The 13,842-nt window shown below is 35.1% G+C and overlaps 1 protein-coding gene across 2 annotated transcripts; it reads left to right on the plus strand.

Annotated features, from left to right (window-relative positions):
- The first annotated feature begins 1,417 nt into the window (after window positions 1-1,417).
- REP (Rab escort protein) lies at window positions 1,418-12,877 on the plus strand. 2 transcript variants are annotated; one of them, XM_082898275.1, is made up of 9 exons: window positions 1,418-2,284; window positions 3,625-3,747; window positions 4,893-4,992; window positions 8,232-8,270; window positions 8,392-8,638; window positions 8,720-8,795; window positions 11,293-11,485; window positions 12,201-12,244; window positions 12,406-12,877. In XM_082898275.1, the coding sequence occupies exons 1-8, from the start codon at window positions 1,566-1,568 to the stop codon at window positions 12,210-12,212; spliced, it is 1,509 nt and encodes a 502-aa protein (XP_082754401.1). In that variant the 5' UTR covers window positions 1,418-1,565; the 3' UTR covers window positions 12,213-12,244; window positions 12,406-12,877. The 2 variants fall into 2 exon arrangements, with proteins under 2 accessions (XP_082754401.1, XP_082754400.1); XM_082898274.1 differs by having other exon boundaries at window positions 1,441-2,284; window positions 12,164-12,244.
- Window positions 12,878-13,842: the final 965 nt, after the last annotated feature.

The raw sequence follows: 13,842 nt of genomic DNA on the forward strand, positions 1-13,842 counted from the left end.
CTATCTAGTCTGCTCAATCAAACATTAGATTATTAAAAATAGTCATTTTCAGACATCTAATATTATGAAAAAACAAATACAATATACATATCCAATCTAATCAAATAGTCTGAGAGATTCACAATTTCAGAATTCAAATTATTATAATTTTTCCTTATCCAATCTGGTCAACCAAACACATTTTTAAACTTACGAGGGACTGTTAGTATATATATATATATAGAATAATATATATAGACTGATTGATTGACCGACCTTTCAGATTCCATACATTGTGCCTGTTTGGCAAAACTTAAAAGCAGCTTATTTCAGCTTTCAGCTTAATTTAAGCTATTTTGATGTGTTTGGTTTAGCTTATAGCTCATAGCTTATAACTTTTTGGAAGTCAGAAATCAGCTTATTCTTTGAGTGGGGCAGGAGATGCTTAATTTATAAGTCAGAAATCAGCTTATGTTCATAGTTATAAGCTATAAGCTGTTTAGGCATAAGCTATAAGCATTTTCCCACAGCTCTACCAAACAGGGCCATTAAGATGATTTGATTTAGAGCAATTGATTCACATTCATATTTGAATATATAAATACATATTAATACTGTGTTTGGTTGAGAGATTTAAAGAAAGATTTAAAAAGAAAAATAAAAAAGATAGGTGAAATATGAAAAAAAAAATATATCTATATTTTACATAATTTTACATACTTTTTCTCTTTGTCTTTTCAAATCTTTCCCCAACTCTCCAACCAAGCACAGCGTAAGATGATTTGATTTAGAGCGATTGATTCATTCATATTTGTAGGGTTGAGCAAGGAATCCGTGAAATTCGTAATCCGATCTAGTTCAGTCCAATCCGATAGGTTTGGATTGATTTTTTGAATCCGTGGTTCGATTCCGGATTGAAGAAATAAAAATCCGTAGTCCACGAATTGGTTCCGGATTGAACCCCACGGTTCCGGATTGGAACCGATTCGGACCGTATACAAATAGTCTATATTTTTATTATACATCGTCCTCCATAGTATTTTCTCTTATTCTATATAAAACCTAAATTCAAACCTAAATCCGTATAATAACTTTTTTTATTACTTTTACTTGTTAGTTTTTAATTTTAATTTATAATGGTCTAAATTCTTACAGTATATCGCTATTATAAAAAAACATGTTACTATTATAGAACTAATATAGCGTTATATTTATGTTTTTATGAAATTAAAGTGTTATATATATATTTTTGTTATTTAATTATATGAATCCATAGTTCTAAACCGATCCAATCCGTATTTAAATGGATTGGTTCGGATTGGTTTCATGATTTAAATAAATTGGATCGGTTTCAATTTTTCAATAATCATAAATAACAAATTAATCCTAATTTTATCCCAATTCAATCTAATCCGAACCATGCTCGCCCCTACATATTTGAATATATAAATAAACACATATTCCCTCTCTATTTCTCTCTATACCTTCGTCACCAGACATCCAACGTCCTTGAGCACTGCGAATTAGTCCAGCACACGCACTGTCCAGTACGCCGACAGACATCCCCAACACTTGTCTCCGTTGCAATGGACGACAGCTTGTCCTACCCACCCATCGACCCCACCAATTTCGACCTCATCATCGTCGGCACCGGCCTCCCGGAATCCGTCCTCGCCGCCGCCTCCTCCGCTGCCGGAAAAACAGTCCTCCACCTCGACCCCAACTCCTTCTACGGCTCCCACTTCTCCTCTCTCCCTCTCTCCGACCTCACCTCCTTCCTCCATTCCCAATCCTCCTCCCACCACTCCCCTCCTCTCTCCTCCTCCTCCTCCTCCGATCACATCGCCGTTGATCTCTCCTCCAGACCCATGTACTCCGACGTCGACATCTCCTCCCACTCCCCCGAACCCCTCCAACATTCCAGAACATTTAACCTGGATTTGGCCGGCCCTAGGGTTTTGTTCTGCGCCGACTCGGCCGTTGATCTCATGCTCAAATCGGGAGCGAGTCAGTACATGGAGTTCAAGAGCGTCGATGCCAACTTTGTGTGCGATGGCGATGGGAAGTTGTCGAGTGTGCCCGATTCGCGATCGGCAATATTTTCGGATACGACTTTAGGGCTAGCTGTGAAGACGAGGTTGGGGATTTTTTTTAAGCTTGTTGATGGGCATTTGAAAGCTGCTGTTGTTGGTTCAGATGGTGGTGATGAGAGCTGTGATGAGAGTGGTAGGATTTCTGATGAGGATTTGGAGAGTCCGTTCGTTGATTTTTTGAACAAATTGCGATTGCCGCCAAAGATTAAATCGTATTTGCCTTTCTATATCTGTTAGTGAGAGTTCTTGTTCTGTTTCTATGCCCTTGTTAATTGCTCTATTTCATTGTTATGTTATTTGTGTCAAAGTATGATTTTTTTTTTATAAAAAAAATAAAAATAAATTTCAGGTTATGTGAAAATTAATACATATATATGCAAGTGGATGCATACAATAAGTAGTAATTCAGTAAGCATATTGGTGTTGTTTTCTTCTATAAATGTTTGACATGGTATGTGTAGTGATTACTTGCTTTGCAAATTTCAGGTTACCGGGTTAAACTTTTTGATTTGGCATAGAGGGGGTTGCTTTGGCTTTAGAGTCCTTTAGATTAGAAAGAAAATGGTGTGATGTAAAGTGAAAATGCTAGAAAGTGAAGTTAAAGAAAGGAAAATTTATTTTGATGAAAATTTTGTGTTAACAAATTCCCTGCTTTTTTGGTAAGAAACAAAAATCTAAGTTTAGAAGCCAAAATAATTTGATTTTTTTCCCCTTCTTCTCTTCCCTACATTTTCCACCATTATCTTGTTAAGGAAATGGTTCCTTAGTGAAAATGGATTTGAGAAGAAATATAATAATTGTTCGTCTCTTCTTGGTTCCATTGTGTGATAGGCGTTTGGTTAGTTGGTTTGTGAAGAAAAAGGAAAAAATAAATCCCATGTCTGAATCTTGGAAAGAAGAAGGAAAGGGAAATGTTGAGAAATGTAGCCATTTATTAGCAATTTCCTTTTATTTCCCCCCTCATTTATCTGGAACCAAATCGAGCCTTCACTTTTCAACAGTGTAAACTTTCTTGTTCCTTTGCAAAATTAATGATATTTTTTAACATTATACCTGCATGAAGGGAGATTCGAGATTTAGTTCACCTGATAATATACCATTTTTTACATTTAATATCTTAATAGGTGGATAGGGACGTTCTTCATCTGTGCAACTCACCTAAGCATTGTGTTAACGATATACTTGGGGGATACTGGTTCTCCATCCATGCAATGGCCATTTTTAAAAGATATTATTAAGATGTTCTTTTTTGTCAATAATGTCAGTTACAACTCTGTAACACATCTGCATTAAGCCTTGTCTTCTCTTTACTTTGAGATTTTCTTTGATTTGAAGAGAATTTGAAAAAGCCAGGGTGTTTTTTGATAGATGCTTCCATGTAAACTATGCAATGGCTGGCTTTTTAGTGGAAGACATATTCTCGTCTAATGGAGTTCATACCTATTCAATGCAATCATATGTTTAGATGGTCATTTAGGATTCCTTGCTAAAGTTCTTTTTTTCCCTCTTTGTATTATGAATTGAGTAACTTAAATAACCTTTCTCCATGTAGGACTATTCTGTATGCAATAGCAATGGCTGATTATGATCAAGACAACATGGAAGTTTGTAAAGATTTTCTGAAGACGAAAGATGGAATAAATCGTTTAGCACTTTACCACTCATCAGTGGGCAGGTTCTTGTTTCTGTTTATGGTTAAACATTTATTCTGTAACCATGACCACTATTACTTTAAAAATGTTCTGCATCTAAGTGTATGACATATATTTCTTTTAAAGAAAGAAAATGAAGATAATGTTGTATGTTCTTGAAAATAGAAAATCTGAAGGTTAAAAGACATTGGATGATTTTTTTTTTTTTTTTTTTTTTTTCTCTTACCAGAACTTCAATCAATTCTAAACTGCCCCCCTGTCATTAAAACTGCAAATGTAAAAACTAATGGGAAAACATGGAGAAGATGAGTGGCACTTGCGACTTAAAAAATGATTAAAGGACCCTAGACTTGCCCCTAGATGTATAGAATAAAGATAAAAAAATGATAAAGAGTACATTAAGTATGACTAACTGAGTAACCACACGACTTTTCCTTTTATTCTATCCACAATCCACAAAAGTTTATAAAGACTAATAAGATTCAGGGAACATTCTATTTATTTAATAAATAAAAATGGCTTGGATCCCCTATACCTTTTCAAAAGAAGCAAAATAAAATTGCATCAACAAAATTTCATAGATGGGCCATTGCTTGGTGGAACAATAACAGCTTGGGAGCTGAATGTGCATTTGAGTATAAGGTTAGCCACGTTGTGCAAAAAATGCGAAAGGTTAGGCCAGTACTTGGAGCATCTATCCCAGCACCCTATATTGCGGGACAAGTTGTAATGTCCTTTTTAACAAGCTTTTGGAACAATGTAATTTTGTGATTTTTTGTAATTTAATGATTATTAAATGATGTAATAATGACCGTACTGAAAGCACAGATTTTTCCATTTAAGTGTTATCTTTCAAAGGTGAAATCAGCAATGCTTCTCTAAAATGGCTAGATACTACAGCAAAAAGCTTACTAGTGCTACATCTTTTTAGTATTAGTGTTTCATGAGCTTGAATGCATAATGACAACAAAAGTTTAGTGCTTTTCTATAACTATGTCCTATACCTGTGAGGCTGTAATGAGGTCATCATGTGAACCATCTTGATGGACGACTCCACATTTATTCTCTTTCTCTCCCTCTCCTCGCAATCTTGTCCCTTTTTTGCCTCTAACAAAGAGTTTTAATAATCTCTGATAATCTTAATTATTGTTCTCCTCATCCTTGTCAGGTTTTCTAATGCACTTGGGGCTTTGATTTACCCTATTTATGGTCAAGGGGAATTGCCTCAGGCCTTTTGCCGCCGTGCTGCAGTAAAAGGTTGTCTATATGTAAGTTCTGTGGTTTTGATTGGCCAACTATTGGTCTCCTTTCATATTACATCTTTGTCTTCATCATTCGTGATGCATTTCTGAAACAATAATGACTTGTACTGTCCTAATTTCTTTAATTTTATCCAACATTTTTGCTTTTTTACTTTTCGCTTTAACTTTGTTTCATTTTCTCGTTTTACATTTTCATCTTTTTTCAAGTTTTTTACATTTGTGATGTTACACTTAACTCATAGAAACTAATGACGGAGTTCTTTTCAGAAAAGTTATAGCACCATATCATCATCATCATCATCTTATCATAATTGTTGAACCCTTTTCTTTTCCTAGCCCCTGATTTCGTTTTGAAAATGCAAGTACTTGCTGGGACTTGTATACCTTTGTGTTATTGCTGCTGAATTCTTGAAGTGGTTGATGGAATCTCTTTTATAAGCAGTTATTCTGTCTCCCTCTTAAATGCAAACTCATATTGAATTACAAGGAAATGAAAGACATATATAAGATTTACTAAGTTGTAAGCTTAACTCTCTGTTTGGATGGAGGGGGTTGGTGAGAAAAGAAAAGAAATGGTGAGAATTGGAAGCCCTTCACTTGTTTGGATGGTTAAGTAAGGTGAGAAATGATGAGAGATGGTGAGAAATGGACTCTCACCAGATCTGTGTTTTGTTTCTCACCAAAAGTGGTGAGATTTGGTGAGAAAAGAATTGGGTTTAATGAAAGGGGATTTTTTCTTAAGGTCCCTTATCCAATATTTTTGTAAAGTCTAAGATCCTTCACACATCGATCCAGAGAATTTCTCTGGATTTCCCACTGTGCAGAGAAATTTTCTCTAATTTCTCTGGTTTGCACAAATTTATTTGGTTTGCAAATTTCTTTAGTTTTTTTTGGACTTCCCAGAGAAATTCTCTCCAAACTAGAGAAATTTCTAGAATTTCCAGAGAAATTCTCCAAACTAGAGAAATTTTCTTTGTGTTTTTGATAAAACTAGAGAAACTTGATCCAAAAAAAAAAAAAAAAAAAAACCAGAGACGAAGATTATATACATGTATATAAAACATAAAAAACATAAAGTCACCAAACCAGATTGATGAAGATTATATGCAAAACATAAAAAAAAATGATCTCAACATTTATATACATTTAAAAATGATCTTAACATTTATAACATTTAAACCAAATTGATGAAGATTATATAAAGTCACCAAACCAGATTGTAAATATACATGTATATATACAAATCATATGATTGATTGAGGAAACCTAGTTTCATTTTTTGATCAAATCAATTGGATTTACACTCAAATTATCAACGCTGATCTTAACATTTTCGTTTCAAGAAATTAGAGTCAATTTCGCCATAACAACAATCGATACAGATATACCAAACAAAAACAAAGTGAGAGAATTCTAGAGAGAGAGAGAGAGAGAGAGAGAGAGAGAGAAATGATCACTGTAGAGATGAATATCCGCCTTGCTTTTAGACCAAATCTGCGCCGCCGGAGAAGAAGTCGTTGTTGAGGATGTGGAGGAAGGGGTGGCGCCATGGGGAAGGAGTTGATCGGAGAAGAAGATGAAGAGAGAGAGAGAGAGAGAGAGAGAGAGAGAGAGAGAGAGATGTGGCGGTGCTACGACGGAAAACGGCGATGAGGCAAGGAGGCGACGGTGGGATGGTAATGTTGGGGTGGGGGTGGTGGTGGTGGGGGTGGTGGTGCTGTTGTCGGAGATGAAGACCAAGAGAGGAGAAAGGAGCAGAGAGAAAGAGAGGAATGTGCAAAGAGAGAGAGAGAGGGTTTTTTTTTGGAGAGAGAGAAATGAACTCACCTTAGAATGAAGATCGCACAGAGAGAGTCAAATTTCTTTGTGATATATATAGGTATGAGGTTAAGGGACCTTAGACATCATAAAATAATATCGTAAATTTCTTCCATTATTTAAAATGGGAGTGGGATCTTATACTAATTTTCACTTAATGAAACTTGTTTAAAATACCAAAATCACCCTTATGAAAAAACGAAACTTATTGATGCGGAAGGTTATTTTAGTAAAATGAAATAAAACACTTTCTTTTCCTTTCTCTTACTTACTCTATCCAAACAAGATAGGTGAGAAACTACATTCTCTTCTCTTTTATTCATCCAAGCATAATAGTGAGAAAGTATAATCTTTTCTTTTCTTTTCTCACCTAGTTGAGAAACCACACTCATTTCTTTTCTCACCTTCCCTCACAATCCAAATGGAGTGAAAAACCTAGAAACACGGGGCTTGTTTGGTTTGTTTTTGGGAGAGTTGTTTTCGAAAAAAAATTCTAAAATTTTGTTTGGTTTGTGATTTTTCTCAAAAAATTTCCAAAATTACTTTCTCTTACACATCAATCAATCACTTTTTCTCTCTCCTCTCATTCTCAATCACTTTTTCTCTCACACACATCTCCTCAATTACAACAAAATATCAAATCATCCCAAACTTCCAAACTCTAAAACTACTTTCAAAATATACAACCAAACAAACCAAAAAAATATCTAAACTCTCTCCCCAATTTTATTTTTTTTTGAAAATCACTCCAAAAACAAACCAAACACACCCACGGTCTCTCTCATGAGGGGAAATTTGGTTCTAGTATTTCATTTAGAAAAAGATTTGAGCTATTTGATAATGTTATTGCAAGAAGTTTCTAGGTAGGGTTGTTCCCCCTTTTGGAGCCTTTGCCTCTCTGATAACCCTTTCTGTTAGCTCAAGCAATTAATTGTTTTCATATTTAGTTTAACAGTGTCTAACAACAAAATCATGAAATTAAAAAAATTCCCTTTGCAACCTCCAATAGAAATTTCTGTTAAACATGTCCTGCGTCCCTTCTCTGCAATTGTACCAGGTGTAGTCAGTTTCTAACACTATACTTAAATATATCTTGTTATGACTACATCATGTGAATTTCTTGAACCATCTTATTCGTCATGTTCTCATTCATTCATCTCACACTTTTGTGCCAGATATGAATGCTAAAAGTATCGGTGATAGTGAATTTTTTTTTCTTCAAAAAATAGTAATTGTTTTTAATTTCATTTGTTGTTTCATGCTCTGTGTGGAGCACTGCTACTGATATTGCATTTTATTTGTGGCTTCTTTGATTTTTAATACTGTTTTTGCTGATTGGATTAAATTAATATTCATTTGATGTAGAAATGTTGTATTTGCTTCAACCAGCTATAATTCTTGTTTAAATTTAAACTTCTGTTGTGTAGGTTCTTCGAATGCCAGTAAATGCTCTACTAATGGACAAGGTTTGGATATATACATTTGCTTTGTGTTCATTTTCTGTAATTAACGATTGTCGTAAATTGAGCTTTAGTATTTTTAAAGTGAAATGGATTCCATTGTTATGTTCTTGTGAAAATTTTGTAGGATAGTGGGAGTTACAAAGGTGTTAAGGTGGCTTCTGGTCAGGAATTATTCAGCCATCAGATAATCCTGGGTCCATCATTTATTGTTCCATCACCATTACTTAAATCTTCCCCAGATATCCTGCAAGCTAAATTAAAAGATTTTGGCCTACAAGATTTTAGGGGTAAGGTGGCTAGGGGAATATGCATAACAAAGAGTTCCTTAAAGCCAGATGTTTCAACTTTTCTGGCAGTATATCCTCCTAAATGTGAGTTCAATGCACCAATTATTATTGTAAATTTGTACGAGTGAAATACAACATACTATTGACTACTCTTTTTCTCTCCAGCTCTGTACCCTGAGCAGGTTGCGTCAATCAGAGTTCTCCAGATAGGTAGCAGTTTAGCTGTTTGTCCTTCTGGCATGTTAGTTACTATTTTCCTTTCTCTCTCACTTGTTTTTTGAATTAAATGTTTATTTCTTCCTTTCATACCTCTTGTTATTTTCTGTTGCAGGTATTTTTTGTTTTTTATCAATGGAATGTGTTATTATATGCATTGTTATTCAAATTCTGTGTGTGTACCTTGTACTGAGCCTAATCTTTCGTTTAGTGTGTAATTGTGCTTGGGCTTATTATACCAAGAAGAAACTAAATAAATAAATTAATAATTTTTTTTTGGCCCTTGATAACCCTGTACTTGTTTTGAGTTAGATTGGTCATGCTATCATGACTGAAAAGCTATTTTGATTAGCATGTTGTCTCTCGTTAATGGCCCAATACTGTACAATATCAGCCGCTAACACGTTGGATTTAGCATCTCAAATTTGTTAACAGTGAGTTTGTCTATGAATTGGGATGTAATAAGAGTGTATCAAAATTGGGGGCAATTATTTTGAAGTTCTGTTTATGATGGTGTAATTTTCAAATATAGTTAAATTTTCTTGTCAAACCAAAGAATGGTCTTGAGGGATGAGATGTTATATACATCTAAAAAATATCTAGGTGTGCAAGTCTGATTAGAAATATAGGTAAAGGTTTGGTTGGATCATGCCTGCGCATCCAATTATGTGATTGGATAAAGGTAAGTAAAAGAACCTATTGTTAGCCGTGAACTATTCTTCTACCATCTTGCTTTCATAATGGGCTGCATATTGGATTATTTTTCTTTTCGAAGAGAGAGAAGATCAATAAGGGGTCTGTTTTCTGACGTGTACACAGTTGAGATGCTCAACCTGTTTTCAACTGGATGGCACATCTTATTTTTAACGCTTCTTTTAACTTAAATAGCACACCAATCTTGCATATGGGAGCTCCACTACAGGGTCATTTCCAGAGGTTTTTCATGTTTGATTCTCACGGGGCGCAAAACACTTGGGCTTAACTGATACATCTAGTTTGCGGGTGATTGCGTGTAGCCAAAGTTTATTCATGAGGCCTTCTACTGGATGACAGGGTCGGTCAGCTGGAGTTCTCTGAAGAAATAAAAAAAAAAGAAAAAGATATTTTACCCATTGCATACACTTTCTTTTTTGGTAAGTTTGTCTGTAGCATGCTCTTGATGAGGATTTAAATTTTCATTCATCATGTTGACATATTTTAATCAATTTCAAAATTTTGACAATTATGCTAAACCTAATATTTAGTGAAATGAACAGAGTGGGAGCATTGAGAACTAGGCCTACAAAAGAGGACTTATGCTAGACCATTTCAATGCACAACTACACATCGCATGAAATTTTTAAATGAATTGATCTTCCGTTTCCATATTGTCCTAAGGTGTAATGGTAATGTAATCATTATATAAGTGCACAGAAAATTTGCATGCTTTTGAGTTGATTCGGATTGCAGGAATGTCTGATTGACTGCTAGGTTAAATCTGTTCTAATTCTTCGATAAGAATTGCATAGCAAAATGGAATTTGAATAGGATCTTCTTTGCTTTTTGTACCTAAAAACACTTCCTAATAGTTTCATGCTAACAGGGACGTGCATTTTTAGGTTTACTGATATTAACCTAAGTTTGTTGTTTTAGGGGAGATTTCTCAAATAAGGAACTAGGGAGTGTCCTCTCTGTCTACCCCCAAAAGAAAAAAGATCATTTTATGTACTAAGAACAACTAGGCCTCATGCCAAGATTACCTTAGGGATCACACCTAGGACCTCTTTTACTATCACACCAAAGAATAAGATTGTATCAAACAACTAGCTTGAAAGCTACTGGGAAATTTTGTATTCTCATTCATTCGTCATGCTTCAAATTCTTGATGTTACATCTATTTATAGACTTCACAAAGCATGTGTTTGGTGCAGAAGTCTATTCCTATTTCCTAGAGGTATAGGCGGAATAAATTTGTTGTAATGAAATGAACCTATTAATGGTTGCATACATTGAATAAAAACATGTGGTTAAATATTTCTAAATGTTGCTTCATTTAACTAGGAGGCCCACAATGCCATATATGTTCCAACTCATGTTTAGTCAAATATCCCAAGTAGGTCCCTGGTCATCCAACATATGCTAAATCAAGTCTCGTGCCCTAGAACCATCCTGTCCACGCCTTTTATATACTTTTAGTGGTGGCTGGCATTTGCCATCAATTAATGATTAAATAGGGTAGTATCTAGTGATAGAATGTTTGTTGATCATAGCAATAACGTATGCCCCCATATGTTGACTGACCCTTTGGTGGCTACCCAATCAAGTTATTTAACTTCGTATTGTTTGAGCTCACACTGTTAAATTTTTATATTTTTGTTTCAAGTTTTAGTCAGTGAATGAAAATATTCACTGTTATTGTAATATGGAGTTATGATTATTGGCTTATGGATTTGTTGCAAGTATGTTGCTAATTGTTGATATATGTTGGGAAGAATTTGCATCAGTTGATTTATACTGTTCCTTCTTTTTTTTTTTTGGTTCAGGTATGTTTTGTATCTTTCAACTTTGTGTGATGATGCCATTCAAGGAAAAAAATCACTGCATGCTGCTGTAAATGCTATTTTTTCAGTTCCTATTTCTGGAACACCTGAAAATAGCAACACAGATGAAAGTGAGAATGCAGAAGTGAAGCCCACTTTACTTTGGAGTGCTCTATATATACAGGAAATGGCTACGGTTAGTTTTTATCTTTTGTCCCTTTCCTTTTCCTGCTGTTTGTTGATTTTTTGGGGTGCTATGTATTTGAGTCTTTTATTTGAGAATTGGAGGTTTTATTGAGCTGCCACAAGCATGTCAAGTCTTCTGGTTGCCTGTGCACTCTGGTCAATTAGCCCAGCAGGAAGTGGTTTTATTCTGATGGTTGTAACAATCCAAGATTACTCGAGTTCCGGACTGCTTTCTGGGGGACAGGCAGATCCTTGGGTATTTAGGAGTCTATGTTTTAGGTTAAGGAGTAATGAGGAGGGATTAGTATGAAAATTGGATATAGAAAAGGCACTATAATATATCTATTCAGTAGAACTCAATTAGTCTTAATCCCATTCTGTAGTCCCCTCCTCAAAAGTTTTTTTGTACAATGAGAATTTCAATAATTTATTTTTGGGAGATAGTTGGATACCTTGTGAGGAGCAGGATATGGTAGGAGAGTGAATGGGGATGGTTATGGAAAGTGAATAGGAAAAGATATGATAGATTAAAGTTCACATGTGGTGCAAATGGACCTTTCTATTATTACCATAGTTTCTTACAATCTGAAATATTGAACTGATGAAAGTGAGTTATGTATGTAAGTCCTTGGTTTGACATCTTTGAGCTTGAGAATGGCATTTTGATAGTTGCCTTTGTTGATTCCAGTGTTCATTTGATTCCATTTTCTCAACCCCTATGCCAGATGGGAATCTAAACTACAATGATCTTCTAGATGCAACTAAGAAGGTATTGTCTTTCCAACTTTGCATAATTTTTGAGAAGGATTTTCATTTTTCTTTTTGACCACACATGGTCTTTATCTCTGCTCAATCCCATGGAATTTGTTTTGCTGTTATATATATATATATATAAAATTAATTGAGATTGGTGCTTTTGCTGTGTGGCAGCTATTTCATATGATGTTTCCACATCATGAATTCTTTCCTGAGACAGCCTTCACTGATCCAGAAGATGATGGTGGGTTTGATCAGAGTCCTAGTGATGATTCACTGAACTCTTAGCAGTCTGACCGGGCGATCAAGTCAAATTGTTAGGTTTTGCTTATCCACACTGATTGGCTTGAGAATTTGGAGGTGCTTGAATCAGCAGTCCTTTGTGCATTGAGTGGACAAGATTGATGCATAGAAACAACAATTTTCATCTCTTGAACTGTCTTTTCTTTGAGCATTTGTCTTTCCAATTCAACACCATGAAGCAGAAACAGAAGGATTGAGCCAATGTCTTTTAGTTTAGTTGGATGTTACACTCGTGGCGTGTACCATATGTGTCTTATTATCTTTATACTCTCTGTGAAATATTTCGTTGAAGAACAAATACATATTTTAGCATTATTCAAGTTGTACAGGTTAAGTCTACAAATGAACTTGAACATTGCCTTTTTGTAGGATCAGATTTTCCCTTTCTAATTGATCACTTGACCTGTTTGGTAGAGCTTTTCTTAAGCTAAAATATGATAATCAAAAAATAAAAGTTAAAAGTATTCCTTTCTCAGCTTCTAAATAACTTGTTTTTTATTTATTTTATTCATTTATTTTTTTAGTTTATTTAAGTTATTTTTACCAAACAGTTTGACGCAAACTCTCAAATTAAAATAAGCTGTAATCAATTTCTATAAGTTGTAACAAACAATCCCATTATTAGAACATCATCTCTCTTTGAAAATTGGAGCATGTCCCGTTGTCTTTCCCATAACATTTTTGAGGTCCTTCCCCTACAAGAATGTTAAGGGGCTTCTAATTCCAACCCATTCTGCAATTAAGGGGCTTCTAAGTTGCAACTTCGTCTACATTTTGCAATTATAGGACCCAAATAAGATTTAGGATAAATTACACAACTCCCTTGCTCGCTCCACGATTTTGAGTCCAAGCACGCAGTAAGAGATGTGTTCCGCAGGGGGTTGGTTCAGTGGATAAGACTTTCGATTCTCTCGCTCAAGACTTGGGTTCGAGTCTCAATAGCTCATTGTTGGGGTTAAACACACTTCTTAGCGTCTGGAGCACGCGGGAGGCTTAAGCTTCGGCCCTGACGTAGGTGCGGTGGGATTCCCTGCACATATGCTGTAGGTGTTAAAGGACAATACTCCTTGACGGATATGATGGAGTAGCCTATCTACATATCCATTGTATGAATCTAAAAAAAAAAAGAAAAAGAAAAGCTTTGGCCATCACTTTTAATAGTTGACGATCACTTTTGATTGTCATTTTCTATCATAAATCATTGCTGACCACTATACTCGAAATCATTGTTGACCACTATACTCGACGACCGATAATCTTCCTTCTAGCAACCTTGAGAGTCACCGCACTTATTTTGAAGACAAATTT

Source organism: Camellia sinensis, chromosome 12 (genome assembly GCF_055761805.1).
Source record: "Camellia sinensis isolate YWXY chromosome 12, ASM5576180v1, whole genome shotgun sequence".
NCBI lineage: Eukaryota > Viridiplantae > Streptophyta > Magnoliopsida > Ericales > Theaceae > Camellia > Camellia sinensis.

Excerpts from the sequence above, each read along its gene's own strand:
- REP (XM_082898274.1), top strand. The coding sequence starts at position 1,566 with ATGGACGACAGCTTGTCCTACCCACCCATCGACCCCACCAATTTCGAC. Across the intron at positions 2,285-3,624 it reads TTGCCGCCAAAGATTAAATC|GACTATTCTGTATGCAATAG; the intron begins GTATTTGCCTTT and ends TTCTCCATGTAG. Across the intron at positions 8,639-8,719 it reads GGCAGTATATCCTCCTAAAT|CTCTGTACCCTGAGCAGGTT; the intron begins GTGAGTTCAATG and ends TTTTCTCTCCAG.